Source organism: Canis aureus, chromosome 1, assembly GCF_053574225.1.
Source record: "Canis aureus isolate CA01 chromosome 1, VMU_Caureus_v.1.0, whole genome shotgun sequence".
In the NCBI taxonomy this organism is placed as follows: Eukaryota; Metazoa; Chordata; class Mammalia; order Carnivora; family Canidae; genus Canis; species Canis aureus.
In genome coordinates this window covers 99,953,824-99,970,912 of record NC_135611.1, presented here as the reverse complement: position 1 = coordinate 99,970,912, position 17,089 = coordinate 99,953,824, and the positions used below count along the sequence as shown (strand labels likewise).

At 39.8% G+C, this 17,089-nt stretch overlaps 1 protein-coding gene and 1 long non-coding RNA gene across 7 annotated transcripts in view; one reads left to right on the top strand and one right to left on the bottom strand.

Moving 5' to 3' along the window:
* SLC71A2 (solute carrier family 71 member 2) overlaps window positions 1–9,522 on the top strand; it is a 77,106-nt gene extending 67,584 nt beyond the window's left edge. For 2 of the 5 annotated variants that reach the window (XM_077911262.1, XM_077911259.1), the window contains 5 exons: window positions 573–644; window positions 2,191–2,303; window positions 3,474–3,571; window positions 5,430–5,572; window positions 6,232–7,957. In XM_077911262.1, the coding sequence (XP_077767388.1) occupies window positions 573–644; window positions 2,191–2,303; window positions 3,474–3,571; window positions 5,430–5,572; window positions 6,232–6,483 (678 nt within the window). In that variant the 3' untranslated portion in view covers window positions 6,484–7,957. Of the gene's footprint in view, window positions 1–572; window positions 645–2,190; window positions 2,304–3,036; window positions 3,125–3,473; window positions 3,572–5,429; window positions 5,573–6,231; window positions 7,958–8,149 lie in introns of those variants that run through there. The other 3 variants (XR_013387429.1, XR_013387427.1, XM_077911269.1) reach the window with 3 other exon arrangements.
* Window positions 1–17,089, bottom strand: part of LOC144321950 (uncharacterized) — a 78,630-nt gene that overhangs the window by 51,874 nt on the left and 9,667 nt on the right. Inside the window, exon 2 of one of the 2 annotated variants that reach the window (XR_013387502.1) lies at window positions 12,177–12,275. This is a non-coding gene — a long non-coding RNA (uncharacterized LOC144321950). Of the gene's footprint in view, window positions 1–9,937; window positions 12,276–17,089 lie in introns of those variants that run through there. The other variant, XR_013387504.1, reaches the window with a different exon arrangement.

Here is a 17,089-nt window from a genome sequence, read left to right as displayed (position 1 = left end):
GCACTGACTTGGGAACATCAGAATCTATCTCTTGTTAGCTAGTTGTGTGACATGAAGCAAGACAATCATTTAATAAATGAATAGAATGTATACAATAATTTGTAAATCTTTTTTCTGATTTTTATAGGATTTTATTTAACTTTTTAAAAACTTGATATTTAAAACCTAAAAAAGTTTTAGGCTTTTCAGAGTTTCTGTTAAGGTTAAGAGGCTTCAAAATCATTCTCTGCTCACTTTGTTGCTTCTAGAATCACCATGGAAGCTTTTTAAAACATGCCGGGGCCTGGGCCCAGAGTCTGATTTAATTGGTCTAAGCGGGTTACAGCATTTCATTACTCACCCCCTCCCCTTCTCTGTTGCCCACATGATTTTATTAATGTACAGCCAAGATTGAGAGCCTGACTTGGCTACTGAACAGATTCTTACTGGTAGCACCAAAAGTCAGATCATTTTCATGTTCTCTCTAGTGTTTGATGTTATATTGGTCTCTTGGAGGGTTGGATTTTTATAGTGTCTATTATATTACAAAAGTGTTTTTTTTTTTTTTGTTTTTGTTTTTTCCATTTCCACAGGTCATAGGTTTTGGATCTGTTAAGATTGCAGCATTCATAGCTATGGTAGGCATTCTGTCTATTGTAGCTCAGGTGAGTGTCATTTTACCCATTTTTTTCTTTAACATTTTTTTTTCTTTAACATTTTTATTTGGAAAAAACTAGATGTGCAGGAAACTGCAAAGAAATAAATGCTCATGGGGATCCCCAGCACCCCTCTGTCAGTATTCGCCCCCCTCTTCTCCTCCTGCCATCTCATATCTGGTACAAAACAAACCCAGTAAACAGGCATGGATACAGTCTACAGAACCATGTTTTGGGGGAGGGGAGGAGGGGCAGAGGCAGAGAAAGAATCTCGAGCAGACTCCACACACTTGAGTGCAGAGTATAACACAGGTGTCCATCTCAGGACCCTGAGATCATGACCTGAGCTGAAATCAAAAGAGTTGGACGCTCAACCAACTAAGCCACCCAGGCACCCCAAAACCATCATTTTTTAATAGAATGTTGAGGTTGTAATTTAGGAGGAATTTAATACAACTTTCTAGTACTTTTTAGCATGCCTATTTACTGGGTCAATTCAAATAACAATTTGCTTTTATAACCACTAACAATCGAACTCCAGATACTGCAGAATAACTTAAAATATAGAAACATTCTCCTGATTAATGAGGAAAAATTAGTAGCAGTGAAAAACAGAAATGAAAATCAGTAACTGTTTCAAACCCTGTTATCCCCAGGACTGAAGAACTGTGGTAAATGAGTGCATCTATGAAATGAGTAAAGAACATTAATAAACTTTTCCCCACCTATAATAAGACCACAAAAGGCAGGGCATATGACCTTTAAATCAACTGGCTGATAGGCCTGGGTGTGTTCACAGTATCACATGGAACTTCCTAGGGGCCATTTCCTTGAATTGGCTTCATGCTGCTTTATAGCAGAATGCTCTTCAGGGACAAACTAGAAGGCTATGAAACTCTTTGGCCCCAACTTCGGAACTGACAAGGCTCAAAGGACTATATGAAGACAAAAGCCTTTTTTCTTACCAAACCGTATCAGTGAATGCAAATTATATTGAACTTTTCAAGTTGCTCAAGATTTTGGTTTGTTTTTATAGCAACTGTGGTTAGTTGATTAGCCCAGATTCCTCTCTCATCCTGTGTCTTTTTTTTTTTTTTCATCCTGTGTCTTTACAGACTATCTGAGCTAGCCATTTTTAGCAGAGTATTTGTTAAAGTCAAATTTATATTAGTCCAACTTGCTGGTACTGTTAACCTCCAGCAGAATTCCACATATTCTCTAAATGTTTGTGCTTCACTGGTGGTTAGGTGATCAGCATTTCTCCAAAGAGTCTGAGTCATGTCCTCCTCAATCATAATTGGTGAACAGCTTCCTTTTAGAAAGTGCAAGCAAAGCATGAGATAAACAGGCTTTGGGGAGGGGGTTATAGGCCCTGAGCCCCAGGTTAGCCTTGGACCTGATTGAGAGCGCCATCAGTACCACGTGGCCTCCTTGCTCTTTGGCCAGGCCATGTGCTGGTAGAGGTCGTGGTCATCGTAAACACGCTCCCCTTATCACGCTTGCATCACATCTGTGCACTTACATGATTTCTCAAGATTCTCCTTTGTTTTTACAGACAGTCTTTCTTACCATCTTGATGAGATCATTAGGGAATAAGAATACTGTCCTCCTTGGCTTGGGCTTCCAGATATTTCAGTTAGCCTGGTATGGTTTTGGATCTCAGGCCTGGTAAGCCTCTTCTTTGGATTCTCATATACGAACAGACAGAAGAAGCATCTTTTAGAGGAACTCGAGTCGGTTGAGTGTTATTAATAAACAAGGGTTATTTTGCTAGCTTGGTACATTCAACATTTCAAAAAGGGTGTTTGGACTTAATTCGGGGAAGAATGAAAGTAGGTAATCTAAGAGTATTTGTTAAGACTGCCTCTGCCTCAGTAAATGGGGTTCACTGCCATAATTAGTGGAGTGACTCTGATAGTGACGTAAGCTCTGTAACATAAAGCATCTGACTTAGATCACTAAGATCTAAGTCTCCAAAACCATGTGTGCCCTAAGGCAGTTATTACTGGAAGCATATGAGATTCCCACAAACAGGAAGGATGTTCATCATAACCCCTGCAGAGTAAGAAGAAATATGTGTGCCTGTTACCAAGTAACAGTTTCTATCTCTGTTTTACATACTACAGTTGATCCTCACTTTACACATATAAGCTGATGACATAACTTAAAGGAGCTAGAAATCTGGTCAATGGTTGATTCTTGTTCTTTTAGATTTCAGTCCTGTGAACTTTGGTTCAGTACCTAATTCGGTCAGACTCATGCTGCATTTAAAAGAGTTTCTTTTCAGTAAGGATGTGCACATTAGCCTTCCCCAAGGAAGTCTGGCCAAACAAGTTTTCATTCCCATTAGGGCTTCACTTTGTTTATGCTCATACTTCATACTGACACGTTCCTTTCGTAGTGACCCTGCACTTCTCTGTTGTTTGCGCTGGTTGGCACAGGACGCTTTCTTGAGGGGTGGCAATGGAGCAGCTCGGGTCAGTGTGAAGGTACAGAGAAAAGTAAAAATCAGTGAGGAAGATGTGTTTATAGAAACAAATCCTTCTGAACTTTATTGAGCTTATATCTAAAGATAATAATGGGCAAAAAAGGCTGAAGAACAGATTTTGAAGAGGTAACATGAAATAAAACCTTCCCACCTGTGAAGGATCAGTATTGGCAGAATGATGCAGGACCTTCCAGGTTTAAAAAAAAATCAATTTTTAAAGAGGGAAAAATAAATACAACCTAACTAGAAAAAAACAGAAAGCTTTTTGTGGTTTTGCGAGATTGTGCTCTGAAGAGCAAACTCCTTAGGGCTGGCTTGCCACCTGACTGCCGCTGGTCTTGTCATTACAGGATGATGTGGGCAGCGGGGACCGTGGCCGCCATGTCCAGCATCACATTTCCAGCAGTCAGTGCGCTTGTCTCTCGGAATGCAGAGTCAGATCAGCAAGGTGAGGTCACTGTCCTCTTGTTTTTCTCCTTTTGCAAAAATATACCTGAAGTAGAGAGGCTCTGAGCCTCTCCATGTCCCAGAGCAGGTGGCAGCCATCTGGTCCTTTCTCAGCAATTATACCTATTTTCCTTCCTGCTTTGATCTTCTTTAAATCTGGACTAAGCAGTTCAGAATACTAAGGATTAGAAATAGAACTATCAAAAAAAAAAAAAAAACTACCTATTTTCTCTTTTTAGTTTTGAGTCCTCTTTTGTGTTAACACCAGAATTAACTAATCATTTTAACAGGTATGTCAAATAACAATAGACTAGTTAGTAAAGTAATGAGGTCTTTATTTAATCACTGAGATTTTGTCAATTTGGAATCTGTCAAAGTCCATTTGCTTAATTTAGGAAATGAATTTTTGAGGATAAATACATATGCGTAGTTGTTACATGCCCAGTGAGAAACACAATGAAAATGTAGGTGACCAGGGTACCATCTAGACTCCTCATCCTTCTCGAACCTCTGTCAAGTGGGAACCACTGCCAGAATTAATCCTTTCCTTCTCCATCTATTAATAACTCACCTAACTGTAGTTAGGAAGTAGTGAAGTTTAGAAGGAAAATCTTTTAAATGCATTAGAACCCTTTAAGAAGCTTTAATAAGAAACTAGATTAGAAAAGATTACGTTGTACCTGCTTTTCCAACATCAGAAATTAGATGTCTTATTCGTATCCATTTTTAAAGCGTTACCTAAAAGGGCCACAGGTCCTGTGTGTCACCCTGACTGAGAACTCACTTGGTTTTGTGTCCTTGGGGAGGTGTTGTGTCTGAAGAAGTCAGCCAGCTGTGGAGGGTGGGCACTGTCTTCTTGACGTCTGACAGGCACCATCTTGTCTTTCGTGACATGAATTCTCTTTGGCTCTTATGCCTGTTTTATTTTTTTTCCAGTGGTTATTAGGTATTTTATTTATTTTTTGAAACATTTTGTTTATTTATTCAAGAGAGAGAGGCAGGCAGAGACATAGAGGGAGAAGCAGGCTCCATGCAGGGAGCCCGATGCGGGACTCAATCCTGGGATCCCAGGATCACACCCTGAGCTGAAAGCAGAGGCTCAACCACTGAGTCACCCAGGTGTCCCTTATTATGCCTGTTTTAATACAGATGTCTCTAAATGTTAGCATACAGCATTACTGGAACACATTAAGTTGTGTTCTGAACATTTGACTTTTGGAATTGTATCTGAACAGTTTTGACTTATGGAAACATCCTTTTCATATGGTTCAAGCTAATATTTTATCTGCCACATTAGAACCAGAGATACCTAGAAGTGGCACTTCTGGGATTTTTCAGTGAAGATCACCATGAGGAGCAGAGTCTGTGGAGCCTGCTAGGAGTACATAATGTTGGGACTGCTGTGGACTCCCACACAGGGCTCCAGGAGACAAAGGGCAGATATTTACTTTAAAAGCACCATTAGATGAGGAAAGGAGGAAAACTCTAATTCCATAAAAAAGTGGAAATTGCCTATAAATGGAGAACATTTAATTTTTTTCATTTTTTATTCTCCATTTATGGGAAGAATCTAGCTGTTATGGGGGGAATTTAGCCCCAAAAGAGATTTTGCAAACATCACTTCATCTTCTTATAGATCTTAGGGCAACATTAAAAGGACACAGTAAAACCAGTAATACATTTGTGCACTGAATGAAATTATGATGGGCAAGTCCCTAATCTCCTTCCCTTAGCACAGACTACTTATACTTAGTCCAGCTGAAGCAATATATCACAGTTGGTAAGAAAATACCGTGAAATCCCTAATCTTGAGATGCTTTTCTGAAAAGATTGGCTCCCGTCTCTTTGTTCTGATGTAGGAGTTGCCCAGGGGATCATAACTGGAATAAGAGGACTGTGTAATGGCCTGGGGCCAGCACTGTATGGCTTCATATTCTACATGTTCCATGTTGAACTGACAGAGTTAGAACCAGAACTGAATTCTGACAATGCTGCCCTGCAGGTAATTTGGTGATAAGTCTAATTTTATAACAACCATTATGTCTGATTATAGCAAAATCAGAACTTAAATTCGGAAAATGTTTTTAAGTTTCTATTGTATTTGATAGTAAGTGCTATATGTTCAGTGCTTCCTGGGATTGGGGAAGGATCATTTCAATGATGTAATATCTTCTGCAAAAGCTTTGTCCTACTTTTGTTCAGACTCCATTTTTACCTACACACGTACTCTAATCAGAATGCTGTCTTCTGGTGAAGCCCAGCGAGGTAAAATAAAATCTGAAATGACCTAAATCCCTGCTAGAAATTTAGCTCGAGTGCTTTTTCTATTATTTGATATTTCTTCAATGTAAATTTCTGTATAAAAGTGTTCTTAATGCTCATCAACAGAGTGTATGATGTGAGGTCATAGGATGGGGCAGGAAGTCCACAACTGCCACTTGAGCTATTGAGACGTGGTGCAAAGAACAATGCCTAGTTGCCCTCTCTCCTGTTCCGAAGACAGGCTCTTAGAATTTGCCTTGGTACTTAATGAAACATTTGCTTCTGAGAGAATTTTTTACTTTTTGATTGTTTGGGGGAGTCCAGGGCTAAATTTGTATTACTAATCCAAAAGGATACTAACTAAATCCTTTGTCTCCATTTTTTTCCTGTGTGCCTCAGGGAGCTGTCATCCCAGGCCCACCATTTTTATTTGGGGCATGTATAGTTCTTATGTCTTTCCTGGTTGCCTTATTCATCCCTGAATACCGTAAAGGCAGTGGAATTCAAAAACATAGCAACAGCATCAGCGGCAGCCTGATCAATACCCCAGAGCGGGGCAGTGATGAGGACATTGAGCCACTACTGCAAGACAACAGCATCTGGGAGCTCTCTTCCTTCGAGGAGTCTGGGAATCAGTGCACTGAGCTGTAAACTTGGCAGAAAGGGGGGTTCTGCACACACCTTCTCTCAGAGCCGTGGGGAGCCACACCACAAGGAGACTTCATGGTGCTGGAGGGGAGATGCTAGTGGCATCCTACAGGGCCAGGTTTGAGAAGTGACCCTCTCCATCCCTCCACCTCTTCCTTTTTGTTGCTGTTGTACATTAGAACAAGATTTGAAGTACTTTCCTGCAAATGTTTCAACTCTCAAAGTCACCTGGAGTCCAAACTTTGAAACTCAAATATAAAGATTCCTTATCCCTGGTAGGATGGCTTTCCTTGAGTAACTCTGGAAGAAGGTGATAGCAGTTTTTCCATCTCCTTTTTAGCGGAAGGTGCAGGGTGGAAGTGGACTGCCATCTCTGGCAAGATTTGAAGTAAAAAAAAAATCCCTGCTTATTTTCTTCCTTCCTGTTTCTCTCCTCTGCCCGCTGAGCCCATGGGTGTTTATGAGTGGCCGCTCCAAGAGTCACTCAGTATCAGGGATCTCTTGCCTTTGTTCAAAGGTCAACAAAACCCGAGTCTTACTCTCCTTTCCTTCTATTTCCTATTCTTGGCTAGAATGAAATTCAGCATATACACCTCTGGACATGAATATCGATCAGTGATCACCTTTATTAGATAAAGGGAAATTTTCTTAAAAATTTAAATTCTGAAGAATGAGCAACTCAGATCACTGGACCTGTTTTAGTCAGATCCAAGGTGATTTTACGGAAGAACACACAAGTATTCTGGTAGTAACACAGAACTTGAAGGGAGTTTCTAAGAAAGCTTTCAGTAATATAAATATTCCTAAGTGGGGGTAAGCATTAGTGACTGAAACCAATAAAGTTTATATCCAAGTTAAGATTCATAGAACACACTATTAGCATCTGCTCCTGGCTGCATCTTCTGTCTCCTCAGTTCTTCCTGTTCATCTCACTCCTGCCTTAACTGCTTTGTTGTATGCATCTGTTTTCAATCGGTCTTTCTGTTTATCTGACTTTTGAATTTCATGGGAATATGCACATCAGATTCTTTTCTAAAATATGGTGGTTTAGGAAGCTCAGTTTCACAATAAGTGTCTTGCTAATTTTTCGAGATGTTTTATGGACAGAAAACTTTACAGATTTATATGTATTTTGCTGCACCAGTATGGACCATTAATTAGGGCCCACCCACCTTTAACAGAGCACTCCTCTGGAAGTTTTATAGGTATGAAATATATGTAGATATTTGTAAGGAGTTTTAATTTTTTTTGATGGGGTGCTGTGTAAATCTTGTATTTATAAATGTAATGAAGGTGTTGAAAGAAAAATATATATACAACTTTTATAAAAGGATTGTGTACTGACTGAATACATTTAAAAGAAAATATATTTTGAAACCTGTTCTGCTATGAACAGAGGTAACATATCTTTTTACTATGCTGTTGGTTTTTAAGTTAAGCTTCCTAATGCATAATAAATTTGCAATGGATACTTCTATGTCTTTTGTGTTTCTTTAAAGTAAACAGTACCATTGATCTTGGGGTTCTCTTTTAAATTCTTAATCTTTAAGCTAATGCAAACAAAAGACGTATATTTTAAAAAATACTAATTTGTAACAGACTCCCTTCAAAAATAAATCATAACTTTTTCATTTAAAATAAAATTTGTACACCCATTTATTCACAATAGCCAAAAGGTGGAAGCAACTTGAACGTCTGCTGTTGGATGAGTGGATAAAGGAAGTGTGGCATTTATATACAATGAGACACTCGGCCTAAGGAAGGAAAATTCTGACTTGCCACAACATGGATGAACATTCAAGACACGCTAAGTGAAGTAAGCCAATTACAAAAGGACATATAAGTGTGTAAGTGTGCTTCCATTTATATGAAATATCTAGTCAGATTCAGACAGATGGAAAGTAGAATACTAACTGCCAGAAGTAGGGGAAAGGTAAAGGGGGGAATTACTGTTTAATGGGTAATGTTTCAGTTTTGCAAGATGAGAAGAGTTCTAGAGAAGGATGTGGTGAGTGAGAATGGCTGCATAAAAGTATGAATGTACTCAATGCCGCTAAGAATGGTCAACTTTACATTATGTATATTTTGCCAAAGTTTTTTAAAAAATGCTCTCATGACATGCTTAACTGCTACATATCAAAACTGGGATAAAATATATCATTTTAACCATTTACAATTCAGTGGTTTTTAACTTACAAGATTTACAGCTGTTAAGGCTATCTCCAGAACATTTCCATCATCCCAAAAGAGAAACCCCATATCCATTAGCAGTCATTACCAATTCTACTTACCCCATCATCTGGCAACCAGTAATACATCTTCTGTCTCTATGGGTTTGCCTATTTGGGACATTTCCTATAAATGGAATCCTACAATATGTGACCTCTTGTGTCCAGCTTCTTTCACATAGTGTGTTTCCAGTGTTCATCCATGTTGAAGTATGTGTCAAATTTTACTCCTTTTTCAGGATGAATGGTACTCTATCGTATGTATGTATATATGTGCATTTCCTTTGTTCACTTACCAATCAAATGTAAAGGCACACTTGGCTTCTTTCCATTTTTTGGCTATTATGAATAATGCTGCTATTAACAATCTTGTCCAAGTTTTAGGTGAACACATTTTTAATTCCTCTTAGATATATACCTGGGATTGGAATTGATACGATTTACGTAGTAACTCTGTTTAACTATTTCCAGAACTGTCCAAGTGTTTTCATGGCAGCTGCACATTTTACATTCCCATCAGTAATGTAGGAGGAGGCTTCAATTTCTCCATATCCTTGCCAGCACTTGTTTTGTCTTTGTTTTATAAATATTCAAGCTGGTTTAAAGTGGTATCTTCCTGTGGTTTTGATCTGCATTTCCCTGATGCCAGTTATGTTGAACATCTTTTCATATGTTGTTAACTAGATGTGTATTTTCTTTGGAGAAGAAATCCATTGCCCATTTGTGAATTGGGATGTTGTAAGAGTTTTTTTTACATATTCTGGACATCAAGCTCTTATCAATATGATTGGTGAATGAATGTTTTCTACTGTTCTGTGAGTTGTCTTCTCCCTTTCTTGATCATGTCCTTTGAAAAGTTTTAATTTGGGGCTCGTGGGTGGCTCAGTTAAGCACTGGACTCTTGGTTTTGGCTCAGGGCATCTCAGGGTCGTGAGATCGATCCCCATGTTGGGTTCCATGCTTCAGATTTTCCCTCTCCCCCTCCCCCCCACTGTCTCTTTCTCTCTAAAATAAAATCTTTTTTAAAAAAAGTTTCATCAGGGGATCCCTGGGTGGCGCAGCGGTTTAGCGCCTGCCTTTGGCCCAGGGCGCGATCCTGGAGACCCGGGATCGAATCCCACATCGGGCTCCCGGTGTATGGAGCCTGCTTCTCCCTCTGCCTATGTCTCTGCCTCTCTCTCTCTCTCTCTGTGTGACTATCATAAATAAATGAAAAAAAAAAATTAAAAAAAAAAAGTTTCATCAGATTTTAAAAATGTTGCTTATATTTTTGGTATCTAAGAATCCATTACCAAATACAAAGTCATGAAAATCTGCCCACCATATCTTCTAAGGATTTTATACTTTGACCTTTAACATTTGTCTTTGACCCATCTTTAATCACTTATGTGATCTGAGGCAGATTTCAATATTCTGAATGAATCAGAACAGTTCAGAGGTACATGAATATTCAATAAGGTCAACATCACTTGTTGAAAGAGATTCTTTGCCCCTGAAAGTTGTTGGCACCACTGTCAAAAATCTGATGAACAATGACGTGTGTGGTCTATTTCTGGACTTTCAATTCTACCCCACTGGTCTGTCCTTATGCCAATACCACAGGATTTTGATAGCTACTATTGTTAAACAGTAAGTTCTGAAAACAGGGCAGCCCGAGTGGCTCAGCGGTTTAGCGCCACCTTCAGCCCAGAGCCTGATCCTGGAGACCTGGAATTGAGTCCTGCGTCGGGCTCCCTGCATGGAGCCTGCTTCTCCCTCTGCTGCCTCTCTCTCTCATGAATAAATAAAGATTAAAAAAAAAGAAAAGTTCTGAAATCATAAAGTATGAGTCCTCCAACTTTGCTCTTTAAAGATTGTTTTGCGGGCAGCCCTGGTCGTGCAGCGGTTTGGCGCCGCCTGCAGCCTTGGGTGTGATCCTGGAGACTCGGGATCAAGTCCCACATCGGGCTTCCTGCATGGAGCCTGCTTCCCCCTCTCCCTGTGTCTCTGCCTCTCTCTCTCTCTGTGTCTATGAATAAATAAATAAAATCTTAAAAAAATATATTGTTTTGCTATTCAGTGTCTCTCATTTCATGTGAAATTTCATATGAAATTTAAAATCAGCTTTTCCATTTTCTGGAGAGGGAGGAAAAGCAGTTGCTATTGTGATAGAGAATGCACTGAACCCATAGATCACTTTGGGTACTGTTGCTACATGAACAGTATTTAAGCCCTCCTACGGCCATGGGGTATCTTTCCATTCAGATTGTTCATTACTAGTGTACAGAAATACAATGGATTTTTGTGTTTACGGTGTATCCTGCAGCTTTGCTGAATTTATTAGTGCCAATAGTTCTTTTTCTATGGACTTATCCGGGTTTACGGTATATTAGATCGTGTCATCTCCAAATAGATATAGGTTCTTCCTTTCCAGTTAGGTATTTCTTAGTTATTTTTGCCTAATTTTCTTGCTAAAACTTATGGTTGAGCAGTGGCAAAAGCAAGCATACTTGTCTTGTTCCTGATTTAAGGGAGAAAGCTTTCAGCTTTTCTTCACTGAGTATGATACTATTTGGAGGTTTTTCATATAATCCCTTCATGATGTTGTAGGAAGTTACCCTCTTTTCTTTTTGTTTGAGTTTGTGAGTACTGTTTGTTGAGTACTGTTCTTTTTGTTTTTAATTAGGAAAAGATGTCAGATTCTGTTAAATGCTTTTTCTGCATTGAGATGATTGTGTTTTATTCATTCTATTAATGTGGTGTCTACACAGATTGATCTTCATAGGATGATCCACCCTTTCATTAATTACTGAGATAAATCCCACTTGGTCATGGTGCATAACCACTTTAATATGCTGCTGGATGCAAAGTACTATTTTTTGTTGTTGTTTTAGGATTCTTGCATCTGTGTTCTTGGGGGCTACTGATCTTTGCTAGTGATATCTGTGGTAATGTGTCATGTAGAATGACATGGGAAAAGTTCCCTCTTCCATTTTCTCAAAGAGTTTAAGAAAACTTGGGTGTTGATACTTCTTTATGCATTTTGGCAGAACGCTACTCTATTAGGGTGTCCCACACCAGTTATTTAAACAGAATGAAATTCTTTTTTTTTTTTTTTTTTAATGAAAACTATTAATTAGGCAACCAAGACTGAACTGAGAACTTGAAGGCACTGGTTTTCAAACTTCAGCATTCATTAGGCTCAGGTGGAGGGCTTATTAAGCATAGATTCCTGATCACACATCAGAGTTATGGACTTAGTAGACCAGGTGGTGCTTCAAAATATCTATACTTCTAGCAAGTTCCCAGGAGAAAGGGACATTCCTGATCACAGGACCACAGCTGAGAACTCCAAGGTACTGAATACAGTTTCCCTGGGCTGAGGGAATGAATGCAGTTTTCCTGGGAAAGGCTGCCACCTGGCCAGTAATGGGATTTCTAGGTTTGGATAAGTTCTGTGGGGTGATGGCTGGGGCTGACACAGTGTACCTCTTTCTGCATGTGTTGGAAAAGCTGCAAACTGGGTTTGACTGCTGCTCTCGGGAAGAACCGTCACTGCAAGCATGAAGGATCGTCATGAGAATAAAGCTGTGAGAAGTAAAAAGACAGTAAGGAGCCAGTTAATCCCCCCTCTTCTGCAGTATACCGTTTCTGTCTAGCATCCTATATTGGCTAACACAGAGCCAGCTGGCAAAGCAGAACATGAATGCCAAGTAAAGGACAGGCTGGAACTAGAAGACAATAACTGGCACCTCAACAATACCTGTTACACATATATGTGCTTCTGGTCCTTGCCAGCACCTCTCCTGTGACCCAGGTCTGCATTTCTAAAGGAGCTGGATCTTCCACAGTCCTGCCCCATTTTTTGGTAGCTATCGTTTTCCCCTAACTTTTCTACTGGGCATTAAGTACAACTGAACAATGTTGGGATAAAAGTACCCCCCCCCCCCCCATGAAGTCGAAAATCCACTTGTAACTTGCTGACCAAAAACTGAACTACTAATAGCCTACTCTTAACCAGAAGCCTTTTCTTTTTTTTTTCTTTTTTTTTTTTTTTTTTATTTATTTATGATAGTCACACAGAGAGAGAGAGGGAGAGACATAGGCATAGGGAGAAGCAGGCTCCATGCACCGGAAGCCCGACGTGGGATTTGATCCTGGGTCTCCAGGATCACGCCCTGGGCCAAAGGCAGGCGCTAAACCGCTGCACCACCCAGGGATCCCCAGAAGCCTTTTCAATAAGTCAACACATATTTTGTCTGTTACATCTACTACATACTGCAGTCTTACAAAAAGTAAGCTAGAAAGAAGAAAATGTTAAGAAATCTTAAAATACATTTACAAGATCATTTCATAAAAAGTCCATGTAAAGCAGAAGGGAGTCTGTTTTCTCCCTTTCCGTCTGCCCTCCCCCCCACCCCCCCACCGTGTTCTCTCTCTCAAGTAAAAATCTTAAAAAAATAAAAGGACAATTCACCATGATCAAGTGATATTTATCACTGGGATACAAAGAAGTTTCAACATACGCAAATCAACCACTGTGATACATTACTAGAAGAAAGTCTATAACTCTCATCATTTTAATAGATGCAGAAAGAACACTGGCCAAAATTCAACATCCTTCGGGGATTTAAAAAAACTCTCAAATTATAGTGGCACTCTTGCCACTCACTATTGAGCATAATACTGAAAATCTGAGCCAAAAAATCAGGTAAGAAAAAAAGGCATCCAAATTAGAAAACAAGAAGTAAAACTGTCTCTATACAGGTGATATGATCTTAATACAGAAAACTCTACAGACTATGGAAAAAACTATTGGAACTAAAAAGGTTGGTAAAGTTGCATAATACAAAAGCAATAAAAAATCTGCATTTCACGACTTCTGGGAAGATGGTGGAATTGGAGGATCCTGGGCTCACCTCGCCCCATGCATGCAACTAGGTAATACCTGCATTAGTGTAAATAACCCGGAAAGTGACTGAAGCCTGACAGAATAGGCGCTCCACAGCTAAATGTAGAGAAGAGATCACATTGAGGAGGGCAGGAAGGTGGACTTGCGGTCTAGAGCCAAACAGACCCATAGGACTGTCCACAGAAGGGTGCCAAGGGCGTAGAGAGAGGAATAAAGCAGATGCTCCCTCCAGGCACCTCAGACATGAGAACCTGCCCAAAGACGACAAATCCTCTTACCATTTGACTCAAAAGACCAAGGGGGCCTGATTTAGCAAGTTCTTTCAACCAGTGGGCCTTAGCATCTAAAATTTTAAGAACCAGTGACCTAGGCTCTGGGAGAGCAGGACAGTAAAAGTAAACTGAATCTCTGCCCTTAAAGAGACAGCACAACTGGGCAGCCTGGGTGGCTCAGGGGTTTAGTGCTGCCTTCAGCCCAGGGCCTGATCCTGGAGACCCGGGATTGAGTCCCACGTCGGGTTCCCTGCGTGGAGCCTGTTTCTCCCTCTGCTTGTGTCTCTGCCTGTGTGTGTGTCTCTCATGAATGAATAAATAAAGTGTTAAAAAAAAAAAAAAAGCACAACAAACAACCCCACTGAGATACAGCACAGACTCAGCAGTTCCAAAAATGCCTGGAGAATACAGGAAGATTTACTAATCTCAGAGTGGGTGCTTGAGGGGCAGGAATCTTTGGAAGATGTCTTCAAGAGCAAAGGAGCTGGTGAGTGTCATCCAACATCCAAACCCACAGCGTAGATACAGGGACATCTATGGGACCCAGCGCAGTTGAATACTCTCTAGCTTCCTAACAGTGCAGGCTGGCCCGTGTCCTTCTGTGGACTCACCCCTTCCATCTCCGCCTCCACAGGCTTCCTAGGTGGCTGCAGTTCGCCTCACACAGCAGACTGGCAGAGACTTTAAGGGCACTGCACCCTACCCCCATGTTCTGCAGATTCCCAGCCTCCAAAATATCGTTACCAGAGTCCATTCAAAGCAGCGCCACAAGCATGGCAGTGTGCAAACAACCCCAATAGAAGCCAGCACCACTTCACAGTGACTTAATGCCAAGTCTGCCATTAAGGATAGGAAAGATTAAGAATTTACTAGACAAACATATTAAAAGAATTCATTGCCACTAAACTAGCCTTACAAGACATATTAAAGGGGACTATGTGAGTGGGAAAGGAAAGACCATAAGCAGGAGGAAGAAAATTAAGAAGCACAAAAGCAATAAAATTCAGCATATCTATAAAAATCAGTCAAGGGATTCACAAAAAGATGCAAGGTATGACACTATATACCTGAAACATGGGAGAAAGAGAAGTAAAAATTTAGTGCTTTTAGAATTCAAATTTAGGCAACCATCAACTTAATAGAGACTGCTATGTGCAGAATATGTCATGTACACAACTATAATGGTAACCACAAATCAAAAACTTGTAATTCATATGCAAAAAATAAAGAAAAAGGAATCCCAAGTATATCACTAAAGAAAGCAAACCATGAGAAAAGAGCAATAGAAGAATTACTAAAACAACCATAAAGCAAGTAACAAAATGGCAATAAGTACATACCAATCAGTAATTACTTGGAATGTAAAGAAACTAAACATTCAAGACATGGGGTTACAGAATGGATAAAAAATAGCAAGACAAATCTATACTTGCCGACAAGAGACTCATTTCATCCCTGGGTGGCTCAGCAGTTGAGCGCTTGCCTTTGGCCCAGGGCGTGATCCTGGAGACCTGGGATCAAGTCCCACGTCAAGCTCCCTGCATGGAGCCTGCTTCTCCCTCTGCCTGTGTCTCTGCCTCTGTCTCTCTGTCTCTGTCTCTCTCTCTCTCTCTGTGTGTCTCATAAATAAAATCTTAAAAAAAAAAAAGAGACTCATTTCAGAAGCAGAGACAAATATATGTTGAAAGTGAAGGGATGAAAAAGCAATTTTCATGCAAACAAAAGCTAAAAGAAAGCTGAGATAGCAATACTTCTATAGACAAAATATACTTTAAAATAAAGACAAGAAACAAAGAGGAGTGCCTGGGTGGTTCAGTTGGTTGAGATGCAGAATCTTGATTTTGGTTCAGGTCATGATCTCGAGGTCCTGGGATTGAGCCCCATTTCAGGCTCCACACTCAGTGGAGAGTCTTCTTGAAGATTCTCTTCCCCACCCCCACCACCCCTCACACACGTGTGTACTCTTTCTCTAAAATAAGTAAATATATCTTTTAATAAAAAAAAAGAGGATGCTACACAATCATAAAGGGAACAACCCCACAAGAAGCTGTAACAATAAATATTTATGCATCCAACAGGAGCACCCAAATACATAGAGCAACTATTAACAAACATAAAGCAAAAAATTGATAGTAATACAGAAATAGTAGGGAACTATAACACTCCACTTACATTAATGAATAGATCATAGAAACAGAAAATCAAGGCAGCCCGGGTGGCTCAGTGGTTTAACGCCACCTTCAGCCCAGGGCCTGATCCTGGAGACCCAGGATCGAGTTTCACGTCAGGCTCCCTGCATGGAGCTTGCTTCTCCCTCTGCCTGTGCCTCTGCCTCTCCCTCTCTCTCTCTCTCTCTCTGTTTCTCATGAATAAATAAAATCTTAAAAAAAAATCAACAAGAAAGAATGGGTTTGAATGACACACTAGACAGATCTAACAGATATATACAGAACATTCCATACTAAGCTAGAATACATTCCCCCCCCCCCCCTAAGTGCACAGAGAACAGACCCTTGAATAGTCAGTCATGTCAGGCCACAAAACATGTCTCAACAAATTCAAAAATACTAAAATTGTATCATGCATCTTTTCCAACCAAAATGCTATGAAACTAGAAATCAACCACAAGAAAATATATGGAAAGAACAAATATACATGGAAGTTAAATAACAAGCTACTAAGCAATAAATGGGTCAACCAAGATTATCAAAGATGAAATAAAACGATACATGGAGACAAATGAAAATAAAAACACAATGAGTCCTGCATCTTTGGGATGCAGGAAAACTTGTTCTAAGAAATCATAGCAATACAGACCTAACTCAAAAACAAAAACAAAACAAAAAACTCAACAATCTAACTTTATACCTAAAAGACCTAGAAAAAGAAGTACAGAGCCTAAACCCAGTAGAAGGAGGAAAACAATAAAAGAACAGAAATAAACAAAATAGAAAAGCAACAGATCAGTGAAACCAGGACCTGGTTCTTTGAAAACAACAAAACTGATAAACCTTTAGCCAGACTCAACAAGGGGAGGAACTTAAAAAAGGAGGGCAAATAAACTAAACCAGAGAGGGAAAATAACCAATACCATAGAAATACAACGGATTCTAAGAGACTACTATCAAAAAAGTATATATGCCAACAAATTGAGCAACGCAAAATAAATGGATAAATTCCTCGAAATATATAACCTCCCAAAACTGAGTGAGGAAGAA